General features: G+C 37.8%; 1 protein-coding gene across 4 annotated transcripts in view; it reads left to right on the forward strand.

Annotated features, from left to right (window-relative positions):
* Positions 1–20,335, forward strand: part of ROBO2 (roundabout guidance receptor 2) — a 1,014,282-nt gene that overhangs the window by 901,102 nt on the left and 92,845 nt on the right. For all 4 annotated transcript variants that reach the window (XM_064410930.1, XM_064410932.1, XM_064410928.1 and 1 more), the window contains 3 exons: positions 8,291–8,415; positions 12,671–12,842; positions 18,763–18,968. In XM_064410930.1, the coding sequence (XP_064267000.1) occupies positions 8,291–8,415; positions 12,671–12,842; positions 18,763–18,968 (503 nt within the window). The remainder of the gene's footprint in view (positions 1–8,290; positions 8,416–12,670; positions 12,843–18,762; positions 18,969–20,335) is intronic.

The raw sequence follows: 20,335 nt of genomic DNA on the forward strand, positions 1-20,335 counted from the left end.
TTCTCAGTGTATTTTTTTATTGACATTAGTCCTAGAGAAGAATGAAGAACAAATCCTTTTTTTCACCATGCAGGTTTATCCCACTTCATTCTTTTGGGTCATCCAGGGATAAAAGAGAGATTCTGTATATCAAAATATTTAGGACAGTTAGCAGTTTTTATTTATTGATTCTCTAGACTTCTTTCACCTCTTGCAAAGAAGGAAGAAATGCTTATGCTTCCATGCTTTAAGAGATTATCTGCTTCAGTGTTTCAGAGCAACTGAAGGATAAAAATGTTGTTATATGTGAAATTCAAAACCTGAATTTAAATTGAAAATTAGAACAATTAGTATGAAAGGAGGTTTAGCATTCTCAAATGATCAAAGTGTGCTCTTTTCACAATGCTGTGTTTACACATGGTTCATCTGAAAACAGCAACAAACCAAAAAAAAAAAGGAGTTTCTCAGTTTGCATGAGACAACAGCAGTGTGAAGGACACGTACAGAAGAACTGGTCCTGATAATAATTTCCCCCACTCTCTCCCTTTTGCTCTGATTCTTCTTCCCCGGTGTTTCCTCTCCTTCAACCTGCCAAAAGGTCTCCCCACTTGTGCCATGTGCTTCTGCCTTTGTGTATCTGACCTGTTGTCGCAGGACACATGAGAACTAATTTTGAAGCAGTGTCAGTGTTAAAGGTGGCATCCGAGCCATGGATTATCCATGCTTCCCTAGGTTATGGGAAGCTGCTTTCCAGAAGACTCCAAACCAAGCACCCCCTCCACACATATGATTTTAAAATAACATGATGGATGTAGTGAAGGGCTTCATAAATCTCTTGTTATCCCCACAACCTACCCATTCTTCATTTTTGTGGCAGAACTATTCACCTGAAGAAGAAATCATGAAAGACAGAGAACACTATAAATAGACAAGCAAGAAGACATAGTTTAAAAAAACCCAAAAACAATAAACCAAAACAAAAATCATCTACCAAATGAGATTTATGCATCTGTTTCAAAGGCTACCGCTCTCATACAGCCTAGGGAATGGCAGAATAAGAGAGGAGACTCATTTTCCAGGTAACTCAGTTGTAACTCAAGTGCTAAAAAGTTACTGCCTTCCCTGTGTGTGAACACACCTAATCATTGGAGTACACCATAAGATTAAGATATCTTTTCTCTTTAAAGATATCTTTTGTCTTTAAAGATATCTTTTCTCTTGAAAGAGAATTATTATCCTTATCTTCCATTAGTTTATCCTTGATAAGAAAGATCTGATTTAGTAACAGGCCTAAGCTGTCATCCTCTCTGTCTTCTACAATGGCTCCTGTGTCAGAGGCTACACCTCTTGATTTATCATTACTCACAGCTAATAATGCACTAATAACTTTGTGTCCTAACAACCACACCTCACTTTCAGTACCCATTAAGAAGATTTGGACTTTTGAGGGAAGAGCTGCTGAATCAGCCCAGGTTTCTGGAGTTTGAGGCTGCACCTATTTTGTTTTCCTCTATTTACTCCATCAGCAATAGTAGCTTTGCAAAAGATCTTTCAAAATTTCTAGACTTTTGTATCTGCACTTCTTGGCAGCTCATGCTAAACATCATTGCAAGGTGTATAAATAGGATCTTACAGTGTTATTCTGCATTTGTGTCACAAAATCATCTAAAATTTCAATATCTGCCAGACAAATTTAACCAATGACACAGAAAGGTAGAAGATAATGGTTTTTTTTTCTTTAAGAATTCCTGTACTGCCTTCAATTGTCTAAGCTGGTATCAGGAACCAGCAAAGCAATCCTACAGATAAGTAGTTCTATTCCATAGATGGTGTCAAGGGTTACCTCCCTTTTGAAAATACATATTACTTTAGATGGAGCTCTGTGGGCTTCTCTGTTCTCTGTGTAAATGTCTTAGAGGCAAGTCTTGATTTGTACTTGTAAGAGTGGAATTGAGTTTGATCTCTTAAAATATCCATGTGTATCAGAGGCAGTTGAGTGTGCCACATGAATATTGTCACGGCAGTAAGGATTTGAGAGGAGCCCTGAGATACCAGCTCCAAGTCTTTGCAAAATAAGATTTCATGAGTATTGCAAAGTAAAAAAGCAATTTGGGGAAGGCAACATTATCTTGTCACCCAGCTGATTGACTTAGCTCCAGACAGAATGGCTCACTATTGTACCAGGTGAAACCTTGATTGTTCAAATGAAATTAATTGATTGCTGCAGATATACAATGCTGAAAAAGAGTGTGTAGGTGGAAGTCTTAGGTTTGCCTGCTGTCTCTTCCCTGATGGAAGCAGAACTGAGTATTACAGAATCTTGCTATCTAGCCAGTGTGTTTCTACTTGTTCCTCAGAGCTTTTTCCCCTTTCATTATCTGAATTTTGCTTAGAATATGTACAAGTCAGCATCTTTCCCCTGACCCCCTTTGAACCAGTCACAGAAATATATTAATGGATGATAAACAATTCCAGTTTAAAATGAAGCCCTCATCTTTATCACTTTAGCTTGCCTAAGTAATCTCCATGATGAATTTCATGTGCAGTTCACTATCAACTGAAATTAGTTGTAATTAAAGGTTGTCAAATCTGTAATTTAAGCCCTTGAAATTTGTTGCTGTCACTCATTTCCTGTAATACTTTTTTTTTTTTTCCAATGGATTTGATCCAAAGTCCACATAAGCCAATAGGAGAATTTCTACCAGCTTTAGTGAGGTTTGAATAAATTCTCATATTCCCTGATAGAATTATAGAATTGTTTCGGTTTGAAAAGACCTTTAAGATCTTTTAAATACTTGCAGGGATAGTGATTCCACCACCTTCCTGGACATCCCGCTACACTTCTTGACTGTCTTTTTGATGAAGAAATTTTTGCTAAAACCCAATCTAAACCTCTTTAGCTGGAGGCCATTTCCTCTAGGCCTGTCACTTGTTACCTGGGAGAAGAGACACCCCCCACCCTCCTGTCAGGGAGCTGTAGAGAACGAGATCTCCCCAAGCCTCCTTTCTCCAGGCTGAACACTTCCACTTCCCTCAGCTGCTCCTCACCAGACTTGTGCTCCAGACCTTCCCCAGCTCTGTTGCCCTTCTCTGGACATGCTCCAGCACCTCAATGTCCTTCTTGCAGTGAGGACCCAAAAACTGAACACAGGATTGAGGTGTGGCCTCACCAGTGTCCAGCATAGGGGACAGTCCCTGCCCTGCTGCCACACCACTGCTGGTCCAGGCCAGGTGCCATTGGCCTCCTTGGACACCTGGGCACAGCTGGCTCATGTTCAGTCACTGCCAACCAGCACCTCCAGGTCTTTTCCTGCTGGGAAGATTTCCAGCTACTCTTCCCTAAGCCTGTAGCACTGCCTGGGGTTGTTATGACTCAAGTGTGGGACCCAGCACTTGACCTTGTTGAACTTCCTACAATTTGTCTTAATTCATTGATCCTGTCTGTTGCAGTAGAAATATTAGAAAAAAACTTGCTAAAATATCTAATTTTAATTAAAATCACCAATATCATGTATGAGCCCAAGGGCATCTGGTCCGGGGAAGGTACTGTAAGCAAGTTATGATAATAAAATTCCCATAGGATCCTTGAATTCCATGTGAACTCCAAATCACAATATCAGCTGAGAAAACTGAGAAAAAATGTTGCTAATACTTGATATGGTATCAATGTACATTTTTACTATGAATTCACATTTTTATGTATCAAATTTCCCCTCCCCTTCTGCGTCTTCTGGCACATTTCTTATCAGATGACCAGAGTTCACCTACAAGGGATGAACTTTGTCTCAGTCAAGCTTTTCTGCATCAGCAGCTTTATCAGCTGCTGTTGACTCAGTGTAACCTTTAGTATTCAGCAGCAGTATTAAGAAGAAATGCATTAAATCCATCCTATCAGATTAAAGATTCTGCTAACTATTAAGATTGGAGTAGAGTTGAGAAATCTCTTTGAAGTAATATGCAGCATTTTTATTTGGTATTTTTTCTTGCAGCTCTTTAACACCAGATCAGGGGCTAGCTTCATATACATTTATTAACAGCATAAAATATACATTCAGTCATGCACAAACCACCAACATTCTAAAAGAGTGCAACAGAATGCACTCTTCCTATTGTGAGCAACATAACTAATGCTCACTACAGCTCATGCTTTTCTATCTCCATTTTAGTTCCCGCAGTCGAATACTGTTCTGTGCTGTAAAAACAGTTCTGAACATGATGTGATTAACCTTAGGGTCCCCCCATCCCCTCATCTCAAAGCCCCCTCGTACATGGCCTGTGCTTTCTATTCATGTTCAACCATCTGATTTCCATATCATCTATTAGCATAACAGAGCTCTAGTGTGACATTGATTGAAGCCAGCGCTTGCTGAATGCAGTATCAAAGCATAATTTGCCAAAAATCAAATCTAATTTACTGTGTACAATTTAAATTTCTCAAGTAAAAAAGGAGAGGAATTTTCAATAGAAGTATATTGGGTCTGTAATCTTAATTGTTCTTTTTCTTCCCATATTTTTGGCTAGTCCACTGGAATCCAAGCAATATATTTCATTTTAGAGCCACTGTCTTTGACTTTCAGATGTCAGTTAAGCAGGAGGTTTTCCACTCGGCTTCTTCCAATCCAGTTTATGTTACATCTGAAATAGTAAAAAGTAATAGTCTGATAGGCACAGCACTTGGTTTGCTGCTTCATAAGTTTTTTCAACCGATCCTTCTAATGATCTTAATGTTTAGCTTGAGCTGAGCATTAAAGTACCACATAACTTTAACAGCTGAAGCATATCAAGCCTACTGTTACTTCTCTAACTGTACATTTTCAGAATGTTTTAGAAATTCACCTACTTTGAGAGCAGCAATAATGGCTTGAATAAATTTTGCCCGAAGTTCCAATGAAGCCACGCTTGGAGCGAGTCATGATCTCACTTAACCCTTCTGCAGAATGGAAGTAATAATATTTGTCTGTATTTATAAACAGCATCCATATGTGAGCATAATGAGCTCTCTTTTAAGGAAAATTGAAGAACCCAAGTGCTTATTCTGTCAAAGAAGCCTTGTTGTCTCTGAGCAGGGTTATGCTGCATTCTCTGGGGATAATGACAGTCACAGTGTTTGGGTAGTTACATCTGACCAAGAATTACTCCTGCAATTATTAGCTGTTACTTTCAGTTTTCAAGTTCAACTAGAAATCGACAGATAAAACTGATATTGTGAAAACAGTCTTTAAATGGTATAAACAATGGTATTTTTATCAGAGGCTGTCTGTAAACAGAGCTATAGCTGAATATGACACCAAACTCTGATAAAATGAAGATTTCCTTCATTATATAACTGTGGTTTTTTATAGAAATTTTTAAAAATCCATGCAAAATTTTAGTTTTCAAAAATTATGTTTTTAATGTCCTTTAAACTTATGGTGCTAAATAGTTTGGCTGAAGAAACTGGTTTTGTGCTCTATTTAATGTAAAAGCTCTGATTAATTTTTATAGTGAATTTCTAGTCATTAAGGCTGCAGAGCAAAGCTAGAAAATATGTTGTTGCATAATATATGTTAATGTTAACTACATGATTGTTTGCCGGAGTTCTTAGAAAGCTGACCTAGTAACTGTGAGGCCAAATATCTACTTATGGTAGATACGGTGTTATGGTCAAATGGTAGAGAGGACTTGGTGTGTGGCAGGGAGAGAATAGAGCAGCAGGGTCAGTCCATGTCAGAGTTACAGATTTATTTTCCTTGTCTGATTGGGGGTAAAAAAAAAAGGAAGAAGAAAAAAAGGGAGGAGCTTCTTTCTGTTCTTAGGAAAATGAGAGATATTGAAAACTAGGAAACTAGGTCAAGAACTGGAAACTAGATAGAAACCAGGGTGTGTATTTTCTCATTTCATTGTTCCTTGACTACCAGGAACAATGGTATTACCATTATTATTGATCCTTATTAAGGTATTACCTTAATTTGATCCTTGGAAGGTCTGCTAAAGTGACAAATTCAGTTGTGTGGTATCTGTTCAGAGCTCTGAGTTATGGATTTACAGTAGAGATCTGCATGTGTGTGAGTGTTTCAGATGAACCTTTAAACTTGCCTCCCTTGCATTTACTTGGTTATGTGATTTGAAGGACAGGTCATGGAAGTGCCGTGCTCTTCTTGCTTCTGTTGAGCTGTCTGAGAGCACTGTCTGTGAAGTGAATTCAACCATCCATCCTGCTTAGGATAGATCTATGGGATGGTCTGGCACCAGGTTTTTAGGCACCATAGGGAGATTGTGGTCTTGGAGCCCACCCAAACACTGCACTGGTTAGCACACTGCCATTTCCTGGCACCTGTGGGGGTTGCATGGGGATATGCTGGGTGATTTACTTGGAAACCCAAGTAACTCACTGATCAGCACCTGAGAAGTGGTGTAGCATGAGTTCAGTTCCTAGAGTATGTTTAGCAGCCCCTTATAGAAGCTTCAAAACACGTGGCTGTAAACAGGCAGCAAGAGGACACCTCACCCTTAATCCTGCCTGTTCATGAGATTAACACCTCCTAAGGTGGAGAAAGAGGTGGACATTTCTCTCCAGAGAGGCCCAAACCTCTCTTTAGGAGTGTGAGGCAGAAGAAAATACCCTCTACCTTCTCAACTGATTGTGATTCATGTTTATTAAGTGCTTTAAGTTCTTGCTTTAAGAGTGTCAGCACTACTCAACCCATGCTCTTTAGACTCCTGCTGATCTGTAAAGCCTTGGGAAGTACCTCATGAGATAACTGCAAAGTGTGTTTCAAGAGAATCAGGTCTGCTCACATTTCTATGCAGTTAGCAGGTTTGTGTCTGTGCTGTCAGCAGGTGTAATCGGAAGCTGGGTCTTGATTGCTCTTCGTGCCTAATTAAATAGTTTGTAATTATAATGCTGAAAATACGGTTTTCTAAAACACTTAAATTCTGTTTACCTGAAAGCTTAGTGTTCCTAAACCATCCCCTCTGCACACCCACAAAACCAATAGTGGAATAGAAGAAAACAAGGGTGGGTTGAGGGGTTTGAGTTTCTTTTGTGCTTTTTTTTCCCCCTGTTTCAGCCCGCCCCAAAAGTTAGCTAATCTTTCAATGAGAATATTTGGAGATGCTGCTTACAGTTTTAAAATATGCAAAAGAGTACAAATCCCAATGAATTTCAGTGATGAACCAAGAGTGGAGAGTTTTCATGTCCCACATAGAAAAATCATTTGCTTTACTTCTGCATCATGCTCAACATAGTCACTGATTTATTTAAGTTTATCTCAAATCCTTATAATCTTTAAAATCCTTATAAATCCTAAATCTTTATTTATTTATCTCAAATCCTCTAACACTTCTTCCCCACTCTCTTTCTACTCGTTAGCACCTTTTCTCTACCTTTACATTCCCAAGCATTGAGTCTATTCTCCACCATTACCCTCCAGACAAGTCAAACTATGCCCCTCTCTTAGAAACTGTTCACTTCTGACTGTGCTTCCTGGTTCCCTATGACTGAACACTGTTAATGCCAGCAACTTGAAAACACAGCCAGTCCTGCTTCTTCTTTCTTGTTTTAACTCCAGTCTCCTTTTTTCTTTTCCTTGTGTCTTCCTTACTTCCTGAAATACCTCTTCCTTCTTACTCACCATTCACCTCTCCCCATCAACTCTTCAACTTTAGCTTCTCTCTACTCATTAAACTAGCTGAAACCTGGATTTGCCAAGTTTGTGTTCTTTTAGCAATTATTCTTTTTACAGCAAGTCCTCCTCCCCACACCATCCTTGACCACACTGCTTCTAAGAGGAGTAAGGGTGTTCTTGAACTTGGGTTCTTTTGCTGTCATCCAAACATTCCTCTCCTTCCTCAATCACTTTTAAAAGTCCAGAGGGGCAGATTAAGAAAGTCAGCCTGTTTATCCTAATTCATACCTTGCCATACATGATAGCTCCAGCAAACTCTATGAAGTGTGAGAGGATCTGAGGGTGCTGCTGCCTTTCCAGAGCAAAGGTAGAATACATCCAGACTCAGCAATATAAACACCTGACTCCTGCTCTTTAGCATTTAATGTTGTCAGAATTGACTCTAGCATGTATGGTTGTAATGTTTCTTTCCTTTTTTAATTTTTTTTTAATACCTGGGGATGTCACATACATATATTGCTGCTCTCTGTCGCTGTTGTTGTTTCTGTTTATATATTAATTCTGTCTATACTAATGAATGTTTCTGGTGTCATGTCCTCTGACATAAAACAAATCTCCATAATGTTGTCTTTTTCCTTCAATATTCCTTTTCTCTCCCTTGCAAAATATCCTAAATTTACACCATGGTTTCTCTTACCTTGTAGCTCCCCCACAGTTTGTGGTGAGACCACGAGACCAGATTGTAGCCCAGGGTCGAACTGTGACCTTTCCTTGTGAAACTAAAGGAAATCCACAGCCAGCTGTTTTCTGGCAAAAAGAAGGAAGTCAGGTAAGTTGCAAGCACCCTATAAGTCTTTGAAGTCTTTCTAAATAGTTGTATTATTAAATTTTAAGGAAAATTATTTACACTGTCTTTCACAGCTCTTTTAATCTGTCACAGAAATTTGTCTTTTTAAACTATCACTGAAATTTGTGTCACTTTTTTAATATTTTGAAGAACAGAAAGGCCATTTAAGTTGTTGAAACCTGTGCTAGGCACTGTGCAGATAAGTAGAAGGAAACAGTATATATGTTAAAGGCTTTTTGTTCTGAAGCCCCCAACAAACAGGTGGGTGAGACAGGCACAGCAGATAAAAAAAGGTATGACTCAATTTTGAACTAATCAGAGCCAGTAATTACAGTTCACAACCTGTCTAGACATGATCAAGCAAAATGTATCCAGCAAGCTGATTTGCATTGGCATTTTCTCATAGAGCATACAGATAAAGGTTTTGAACACACAGATGCTTTCTTCAGTAAAATTGTCTCAAGAAATTTCCAGATCTGGTTTGGAAATTTGGAAATCAGGATATTTATCTGATCCTCTTTGAAGACAAAATTTGTGAGGCAGCAATTGGCTCTGCCATCAGCCCATACTAACTTTATAGCTTAGTATCTGAATATGATGCCACAACATTTCTTTACTGGAGGCATTGTGTGTACCAGCTCAGGTAAAAATAAGAGCTGAACCACAGATCTCCTGCTCTGCCCCACCTGCTTCTGTTTCACCTTCTCAGGAGATCAGAAAACTGGTCCAGAATGACAGGACCAAACTGACAGCATTTTGTGCTCTACTATCTCAGTGGCTTACAAAGCCACAAAACAATGACTTTATGAGTGTGATTATTTTATCGTCTGAATGCAAGCTAAACCTTCAGTGTGTATCTCTCAGTGTAATATTTAGTGAAATTTAGATGTCTCCAAGGTTCACACCCTGGAAAACACAGTATTGTGAGTCTCACTAAGGTGACAGTTTTTCCAAGGGGAAGGTAGAATAGCATACTGAGATTAAAATAGGAAGTACTGATGTGCTAGCAAACATTTCAAACCCTTCCTTGTAGAGCATTTTAATAACATGGTAATGTTTATGTAAAGTGAGCTTATAGTGTCACACTTGAATCTAATAAAGTGGACATCCATCATGCTGTAATAAAGAGAAGAGCTTCTAATTAAAGTAGGACATCATTTTCAGGATTAAAGTCATTTAGCGTAATTGAAAAGTGTTAATACTCTATTTTATCCTCTTCCATTGGTATCACTTCAAGGGTAAAAACATTTTAAGGTGAAAATGCATCTTGTGTCTTTAATTGAATGTTATTACCTACTGATTGTACAATGTTGAAGCTGCTTAATTACAAACCTGGAAAATTAATTACCATATTGAGAACCGGATCCCTAAGGGTTAGAACAGACTTTTTTGGCAAATAAATGCAACATAAAAATTGATACTTGCATGGTTTATAATCAAACCTTGAAACATGGCTCAATGTAGTTTACAACATTCTCATGTTAATCTTAATTGATCATCAGTGAAGTAACAAAGGTTGGGGTTGCCATCTCAGTGTATAACTTGCCAGATTTTGCAGTGACATGCCACAGAGTGAGTGAGTTTCCACATAGTGTATATCATCATAGTGATGGAGAGTGGAATTTTTGCCAAATCACAGGATTTTTCACCTTTGCCTCCCAGCTATAAATTGTTGCTTGTCTCTACAATGCTTTTAGGCGACCTGTTTGCAGCATCACTTTCAGTGTTCAAAGTTATATTATATAGCCACATTATCCCACTCCAGTAATTGTAGGGCATTTTTGGTTGTGAATCCATTTCTCAATCCTGTGTTTTTGAGCACAACCAGCTGGAAGGGAGGGGAGCTTTTCCCTCCTGAGTAATTTTTTGTGCCAGCCTGTGTATAAACAGCTGGTCCTTTGTGCTTGGTAGGCTTTTCCCCAGAGCCCAACAGCCGCTTGCCAATGACATGTGCGAGGGCAGGGCGTGTGTAACCTTTAGACTCCGTGGATTAAACTCTTCCTTGAGATAAATTCAGTGGTACTATATTAGGGATGGCTCTGGTCCCTCTGTTTGCAGGCCAGCATGCCACCATTGTGCGCAGATGACCAACCCAACAGCTAATTAAAACCAGCGAAATGGTGAAAAGCATTTAAAAACGGGTTGTACTGTAATTTCAGACAGGTTATAGTTCATAGTTATCTGATCTTTTAAGGTTGGAGTTCTGAGACTGGTGAACTCCTCTTGATGTTTGGAATATTCACTGGGATGTGGTACCTTTCCTGAACAGAGAAGCCCGTACTGGAGATATAAACAAGGATTGATTCCCTTTTGTAATGAAGTGATAAAGAGGGTTCTGGAGTATTTTTCTCTTAAGAATTAGGAGCTTAATCCTTGCACTGTCTTTTACATTCAGCTTGTTTTTACACTTTATATAATGAGTGATAAATGAAGTCAATATCAGCTATGTCAAATTTCTCCCCTTTTTCAAAATATTTACTGAAGTTTTCATAATACCCTCATGCAGTAGGTATCTTGTGCCAGGTAAAAATTATTCTGAAAGTTTCAAGGCAGTTCAATAAACAGGGCAATTATTTGAGACCCACTTAGTCCTATAACCTCAAATTGTTTCAGAATTTTAACACTTTTTTCCTATTATCTGGCATGTTTACTAGGTGAATATTGATTTTTGAGGAAAACTAAAACTTTGCTGTTATAAATTTCTTAAACATTGCTATTGAAAGGCAGTAAAAGAAAAGTGTGTTGAGCAACTCAGTAGGTTATACAATTATAAGGATACTTGGAACGTTGGATCTTGTTTAAAGCATATCTCTTTTTTTTTGCTGCCAAACCATAGAGATAAAGGCATGAGTTTCACTTAAAAATAGAATTTGTTTCTTGTTTGAATTCTTACTTGTTTCTTAAGCAGTTTGTTGCTTATCAGTTCTAAATAATTTTTGTAAACCATCAAGGCCGGTTTCAGAAGGAACAGATCTGCAGAAAATTAATTTAATACCCTACTCTGCGCTTTTATATTTTTTTTTAGACAATACAGACAAGCTTAAAAATTAGTAGGGTGTCTTCATTAGAAAGCACAGCAGAGGTAGACAGGGCTGAAGTAATGGCTGAAAGTTTATTACAGCATGGTAACAGTGTTTTGGGGTATTCCTGATGCAAACAACTGTATTTTCTTAGAGTCTTGTTGAGTTGGCATAAAATCCAGACTCTATTTTACTGGAATTACTGTTGTTTAATTATTGTTTAAGCTGTTCTCCTTTCTGTCTCATTGGGCAATGCTGCTTGGACAATGTTCATTGGGCAATGCTGACCTTTCTCTTTGCGTTGCCTTCCTTTTCCTGTTCTTATTTATTCACAAGAGCTGTGCCAGAGGGTATAACTTTTTCCTTGAAAACACAGCTCTCACCACTAAAACCTTTTTGGGTCTGTGGTATTGATTCATTCAGTCCTTCATCATATGCAATGACTACTAGAGCCATTCCAGTTACTATTATTGACATCTCTCTTTTCTCCAATCCAGCCCAAGGGCAAAAACTAATCTCCCTGTTTTGTGCTAACTGATATCTTATCCTACATGAAATTATTTTTTTTCTCTGACGATTTCCACATCAGATTAATACCCTTTCTATTCACCCTCCAGGCTCCATGCTGCATTTCTCCTTTGGTTTATCATAGTTTTAATTTCCTTTTACTTCTCCTTTAAACTCTCGTGCTCTACCAGCTGCTCCTACTTTATGGCATGCTTCTGTCTTCCTCCCAGCTCTACTTATCTGCCATGGTCTTACTTTCTCCGTTTCTCAGAACATTTTCATAGCCAAACAATAGTGCTCTGCTCCCTCAGGTCTCCAGGATTCAGTGCTTGCTGCTAGTTTTCTAGTGTTTGCTGTAGTGTGATGTCCTTCTGGTTTGATAGCCGAGTATATTATTACAATTGCATTCAGAATGAAGATGAATGTGTCACAAATATAAATCACTCAAGTGTGATTGTTGGAAAATGTCTCCTTGCCTGCACCCCAGTCAGAACACAGCACTGTGAGCTGTCAAAAGGCTGTTTCTAATTTAAACTGTGAGTTGCCCAAGGCAGGGAAAGCAGCTCTATGTGTTCATAAAGTCAGAACCACACTTACTTTTTGTCCTCGATTATTTATAGTACTTTTAAGGAAAAATCATTGTCTCTGTAGCTGAAGGAAAAGTGGTGCTTTTGTGTTTTGAATTGATGTGAGATGAATTGTTTTTGCAGAACCTACTCTTCCCAAACCAGCCTCTGCAGCCCAACAGCAGATATTCCGTGTCACCAACCGGGGACCTCACCATTACCAACATCCAGAGGTCTGATGCAGGCTACTACATTTGTCAAGCACTGACGGTTGCTGGAAGCATTTTAGCAAAGGCTCAGCTGGAGGTTACTGATGGTGAGCTGTTAGAAATTCCTATTGTTTTTTTCCTGTCAAAAGTACATTAAAAGCAGTGTAAATAAAGGCGTATGAGATCACATAAATCATACAAGTAAATGGACAATTTTCTATAGGAAATAAAGTGAGAAAAGGTCACTGTGTTTACCTATGGAGTAAAAAAGGCATCAAAGTCTAGTTTGCCTCTTACTTGCTTTCTGGCGGTTTGTTAATAATGGAAAAAAGGGACAAACCAGCTTAGCACAGGTCTGGTAAGAAATGAAGCTGCTTGGTTTGCTAGAGCTAAGATAGGACTGCAAAAATAAAAACAAAACAAAACCACAAAAAATGGAGAATGAATAAGTTTGTAATTAAAGCAGTGAACTGAATCTCCATTTCCACCAGTCTTCAGTCCTGTATTAGACATGTAGGGTATGTGTCCTTAGCTCAATTAAATCAACACAGTTGCTCTGAAGGTGGTGGAGTACCATAGGTTTAGACTTCCTACAACATGAAGCCCTTTAGTCCCTCCATGAATAAAGCACCAGCCTTAGAGCTGTGTTCCAAGAATGCCTCAGTAGGGGTAGGTGTGAAAAAAGTCATGAAAATCCATAGGTGGAGAAGAGTTTTCAGGAAAGGAAAAGAATAACATGGTCTATCTTGATGCTTTTCATTTCAAATTTTTGGGTTTGATATTCACCCTGCCTTGAGGTTTCCCATCTACAAACATGAATCCTTTTCATATGTCAGAAATCCTGTTGATATCCCTCTTCATCTTATTGTGGATGGAAGGCAGTTTGCATCCTTTCATGTTAGCGAAGAAAACAAGAGAATCCCTCTTATACTCAGAGACAGTGGCATTCCCCAGCATCATTATTCCTTATCTTAACTGACACATTAAATATCTCCTGACAGACTTTGATGAATTTTTGCCATTAAAACTGTTGTTATATGCAGAGGTCTACTTTTACTGTTCCCTTAGAGACCTGCCTGCACCATGAAAGTTTGAAAAGATGTCTAATTTTGAATAATCTGCCTTTTCACAAGAGCATATTCATCACAAGTGACAGGTAGAGAGGTTCAGGCTCGTATTATAGAGGTTTGAGCATTAATTTGATGCCTTTTCTTTGTTTTCCAAAAGCTGCCTATATTTTTATGACAAGGGGAAATAATTTCTACCTTATCTTTGCATCTCTTCAAGCACATTGCTTTTCTGTAGTTTCTGGAGACTAAAGACTTGGCTTTGCTCTGCAATCTCTTTAAGTCCTTTCTCTCATAGTCTATGACTAAATGATGCATTTTCATTCAATTCAAATTTAAATGTAGATTAAAAGGTCATTTAAAAGGAATGGAAAGGCAATATTTTTTAATATCTGTCCATAGTGCTGCCTGATTCAGGGCCTTGACTGTGATTGGAATAAATAGAACACACAAACATTGGCTGGGAGGACATTGAGCTGTTAAATGGTCACACCTGCTGATGCTGCACAGATTTACAGCAACAGGCGCTGAGTGGATCAAATAGGGTTCAAGGATGCTAGTGATGAGAAATTCTTCCTTTTGACAGCCAAGGGCTTTGATCCACCTTTATCTTTTTCTTGTGTGGGGAAAAAAAATAAATCCTAATTGATCTCTTTGGAATTTTCATTAGTCTGTTTTGAAAGCCAAGGGAAAGTGTCCCTGCTGAAAGTCAAGCTCATCTCCGGTTAATTCTGATTAAAGGCAGCGTGCATTCCACATAGCTCAAGAGAGCATTAGCTGGTGGCTCTGCTGCTCAAGGAGTGCAGGGCCTGCCTTCCTCAAATGCTTTCCAGAACCCACTGTCAGCATGATCATTATGAAATAATACAAGATTGCTTTATAGAAATACCATTTCATCCCAGAGTCAAAGGGCGGGTGAGGTCAGAAGCAAAGTGCCAAAACAACATGATGGAGCTGAGATTATGTGAATAAGTGTACCATTAGATCACAGATATTTTTTTAATTGCTTTTTATTAGGAAGTTAACCATAAATGTCTAAATAATCTGTTTTGGTTGATGCTAAGCAGAAGTTATGGGAGCTAATGACTTTTATCAGCAGGGAAATCTAATTTAATAGATTTAAGAATATAATAAAAGATAAACATTGTGCGTGCTAGCTATATGCTTAAGCATTAGTGTTCTAGTTTTTGGCTGGTGATTTCAGTTTTACTTCCTAGCCCAGAATTTTTCTGTTTGGTTAATGATTTAATAATAGTGGCGAGCCATCTTTTTCATTTTGAACACATTTTTGTTTGATCCAGAGTAATTTAGATCCAATTGAAGTTCCAATACAGAATGAAAACATGTCATGTGCAGAAAAACAAGTGCTTAATTATACCATATATAGCAGTGTTTCAGTTGTTACATTTTTGCACTTACAAGTCTTTACTGGAAATATTTTTAACTCAAGTGTTCACATGAGAACAGATTACTAGCTGTGATGAAATGTGCTGAGTTGAGTGATAATTTTGCTGATTATGGACTGTGCTAAGAGCCTTCAGCGTATTTGAAATTCAAATCTTGTATTTTCTTGAAAGGCTATCATGTAATTCACTGTCTAACGCACATCTGGAAAAGCAAAATCAATTTAAAAATTGAAGAATCTTAGCAATCCTTTCAAACCCAAGAAATGAATATGCAGCTCACAATCTTATAATGACAGATCATGCAAATAAACCAAGTGCTTCCATCTCTGTCTATGCTCAACATAAAAGGAATAGTTTCCAATTATTATTGTGTAAGTATTTGTCAATCATGCACAGAATATTTTGGAGAGTATCTTAATTTCTCTTCAATAGTCATTAAAATTTATTAATAAATATTTCACAGTTTACTTGTCTACAAATCTGACCACCATGATTCTTAACCCTCATCCAAAGTATATTACATGTTTTATAGTAAGTGTGACAGTTTCAAACAGGAGAAATTCAGAACAACTTCACAGCTTCCTGTGAATCTCTTCTGTAAAAAAAAAAAAAAAGACAGATGAGGGATTGGTCTCTACTTTTCCACCTTTCAGAGAGAACCCTGCCCTATCATGAGTGTTCCTGATGAGGATTTCCTTACTTTTGTCTGATTTTACCCATCATTTCACCAGGAAAATTTTTTAAATTTTGATTTTTGGAAGGTAAAGACTTAATTTTGTCTTTCTCTTAATTTCCATTGTAATTTGGCCATATATCCCCCAAATTTAAATATGGTTTCAGTTGATCCAAACTGCATTTGTAGTGAATAAACTGTTAATGAACAAATATAATTTGTCCTTTTGCTATAATCACTTCAAAAATTAAGATCCATTTTAACACAAAAGGAATCTGTTAATTTTTCAGTTACCAGAATATGTGGATGTATGGATATCGGCAAATAGTTCCAAAACCATTTTAAAAATTAAAGTAATTTTGAAATCAATTTCTATTTTACCATGCATTTTGTGGGCACACAAAATGATTTTGTGGAAAAGATACAGAAGTCTCCAGATAGGACAAAACTAAGAAAAGAAACTAATTAAAATGTTATAAAAGCAACTGACAAATCCCACACCATTTTGTGGCTATTTTTCACTAACCCTCTGCTCTTCATAATGCTTCTGACATATATATTGTTTTAAACTCTAACCTAGTTTTGGATCCTTACTAATGAGGACCTAAGTAGTAGGAATGCAAGCACACACATGTTTTAGAGAAGATTTACAAGTCATAGTTGTGAAGACAATACAGCCGTTCACAGATCAGTGGAAACTCTAAGTGTTCATTTAACCTTTAGCCTTAGTGTCATGGAAACCTGTAGTGGTCTTTCACCCATAACACCCTTGAAAATGAAGATTCCTTCTGGCCAGGAGGCTTTCAATTACACTATTGATCAGAGCTATTTAAAGGATTATGAGCTTCTCATTTGGGCTGTAAAAAAAATCTAATTACATGCCAAAGAACAATATCTGTAATGCAGTAGGTTTTGAAAATTCCTACATTGCTGCACATATGAAAGACACTTAGATGAAGCAAATAACTGCAGTAGAATAGCTAGCAACTTAAATAGTTATTCTTCCTTAATTTTTAGCTACCTAGAATACTGGGATTTACTGGTTTACATTAAATCTAAATGATAACTTGCACAGCTAAGTTTTAATTTTAATATACTCATGCTGCAGCTACCCTGACAGTATGTGGGAGCTGAGATCCGTTTTTATTTTGCCAAGTGGCTGAACTATTTAGTCATAAGGAACCTTAATGAGATTAAACATTTTGTATCAAGGTGAAAATGCATTGCATTTTTCTTGTTATATAGTGTTTCCTGTCCTATCTCTTAAGTTCAGTGGGTGATATTTCAGAATTTCCAAAATAGCTTTCACATTCTGGTGTTAAGAAATAATCTGCATTGGCTTTCTATTTTTATTTTCAATTTCAATGAATGATGTGCTCACACTCCAAGGTGTGATTCTGACAGTATTAATGATTCTGATCTTGGTGAATCTTGTTAACAAAAAAAAAGGTAGGCAGTATTTTTGCAACATTGAAATTTCAGAAACAATTATTTTAGGCATAAAATGTCTCATGAACATATCCCTGATAGGTTTTATTTAATAAATAACACAATGAAAGCACTTTGGATCTGTTGAAGGTTCAAGAGGTTTGCATCTCAAACAGCTCAAATACAATAGAAGCCATATTGCTTCATAATAATTTGTTTTCACTTCATTGTTAGGGTCAGGTGTTCTATATGGACTACAATAAAAAGATTCTCAGCTAGAATAAATGATTCAAGCTCAATTGACATCAGCAGAGGCAGGCTAACTTGCACCAGTTTTGAAGTCAGTCCTGCTTGCTACAATATTTAATACCTGTCACACAATTGTTCAGTTGCTCAAAATATGGGTGGTAAATATATAAAAATACATTAAAAGAAAAAAAATTCTTAGTTCTATTATACTGATTTTTTGTGTCAGTTCCAGCCTTGTGTATATTCAAGTATTTCACATTCAGTTTATATAAACATATTCTTTAGAAACAAAGGTTGTATTTTGTTGCTTAACAGATGCCTCAGAGAAAAGATTAAACAACTGAATTATTTGGGATAAAATGATCTTTCAAGAGAAATGAGCATGAGTATTTTACCTCATCTTCAAGATATCCCACTGGTCATGGAATGAGGCTTATGCGCAGCCATGCACTCTATCACTGGTTGCAGGGTTCTTTATTCAGTATTGCAAGCATGCAGATGTAAATTATCAGGGGAAAAAAAAAAAAGGGAGTTCATGGCTTTAAAAGGTGAGGAAATGATTTGTTAAGTAAGCTGTTAAATAGTGTGATTGAGTTTGAGCTTTTCTCTGCTGGAAAGAGCGGCACCCTCATTTAGATCACTCAGATTATGAAAATGTTTTGTATAGCTGTTAGATATTTTTGCTGGTGAAAACTTGCAAATAGAGTAGGAATGGGGGATGTGGTTGGTACCCAGGCTAGAATAGCTGTAGTGTTTCACTTTTTACTCAACAGATTTTCTCTTTTAGACCATTAATTGGGTAAGCCATTAAACACATTTTGATGTGCCATCAAAGGTGTGTTTCAATTTGTGCGTTCCCAAATTGGAAGAAAAGAGTCATGCACTTCAATTCTTCTCTGAATCAAAGTCTTCATTTTCATCCTATGTTAACCGAATCAGCCTGATGATTTTTGCTAATAGATATTTTTCTATCTGCATGTTATTTTGCAGTGGTGAAATAAAACTCTTACTGAAATGCATTTCAAATTTGCTAACTAATTGATAACCTCTATCTATGGCTCCTCCAAAAATAATGGTTTTAGCCCCTTAGAGGCTGACTTCAAGCAGCTTCTTAAAACTTGTCCCACATGGTGGAATAGGGCTCACAGCAGCAGCAGAGGGTGGTTTAAAGGTGTGGATGCCAATGCCTGTGCCACTGTTTTAGTCTTGACAGATCGGCCTCCGCCCATCATCCTCCAGGGCCCCGTCAACCAGACCCTGGCAGTGGATGGCACAGCTCTGCTCAAGTGCAAGGCGACAGGCGACCCCCTCCCTGTCATCAGCTGGCTCAAGGAAGGATTCACCTTCCTGGGCCGGGACCCTCGGACATCCATACAGGACCAGGGCACGCTCCAGATCAAAGCTCTGAGGGTGAGTAATGGCAGCACGACAAGCATGACAGGTTCTACGTGTCCAGTTTGGAGCTCTTGGCGTGTGCCGAGCTCCAAAGGCAGCTCTGCCACCTTCCTGTTGTCTTCAGAATTAACTTGTCTTTTCTACTGTGCAGTTCTCGCCAAGTCGTTATCCATTCTTTGACTTTGTGTAGGAAAGGGAAGGGGAAAGAAGAGCAAAACTAGCTTTGGATATTTCTATGAGAATTTCCTAAAAACAGAATCGGTGTTTATAATCTTGTGCATGTTGCAATAGAACACATGAGTTGGGGGTGCATAGAAATATAAAAGAACAGTCCTTCCTTATCTTTTCATTGGTCTTACCCTGAAGCCATTGGCCTCTATCAAAACTTAGAGCAGTTCCTTGGCAACACCTGACCGTAATTTTCTGAGTACTTGTGCTAGCACGTGATCTGGAGCTCATCAGGGCTTGGCCATGCGCTTTCTCCATCAACAACTCATCAGTCCCAGGCTGGCTGATTTATTCCAGTGTTATGCTTCCTGGAAATGTTCCACCAGGCTGCAAATGGGAAAAGACAACTAATACTGTAGCGTACATGCAGTCATATGCAGAGGGATTTCTCTTAAAAATTAAATACCTATTTTAATATTTACATTTTTACACATGAGATAATACAGTATTCTCTAATACTTCAAACAGGATAATGTCATTTTTGATAAATACTGCATCACTAAGCTCTATTTTGGCTTTTAATATTTCCCTGTTCAAAGATAAACACCTATTTGTTTGTGTGCATTTGGACAAGGATGCATATGGAAAAATAGCAAGTTAAATGTACTTATTTGTCAAGAACTTGAAGATAATTTCAGAAACCACTTAATTTAGTCAGCAGAAATGTCTGCACTAAATTTTCCCATCCAAAAAAATGTCAATAAACATAGTACTAATGACAAGAAATAAAGAGCAGTTTTGTTTTCTGATACTGTCTCATCAGTTATCATAGATGAATTGTGAACTGTCTTGGAACAAAATAGAATTTATTAAAAAATTTATGCTAGCTTGTCTTGAGTAAACAATTTGTCGTTCCTCCCTGGGCTGAAGGCAGGTTTAGGCCATGAAGGTTAATGCATTTTTCCTGTAGAGCTGGATTAAAGACTGCGCTTGAATAGTCAAGATTCCCCAGTAGTGTTAGAAAGCAGCAATTAAAGGTGGAAGCTTAGTGATTTCAAACAAACTTTCAGGCATTGATGATGGGCTTCTGTGGAGTGTCCAGGAGGCAGAAGCTCTTGGGATACCTGTCTGCATGCTGCTATGCAAACAATGAAATTGGTTCTGAATCGTGCCAGCGCATTAATCTCACTGTTAAAGGCTGTGTCTGTAAACTA

The sequence above is a fragment of the Passer domesticus genome, chromosome 2, assembly GCF_036417665.1.
Source record: "Passer domesticus isolate bPasDom1 chromosome 2, bPasDom1.hap1, whole genome shotgun sequence".
NCBI lineage: Eukaryota > Metazoa > Chordata > Aves > Passeriformes > Passeridae > Passer > Passer domesticus.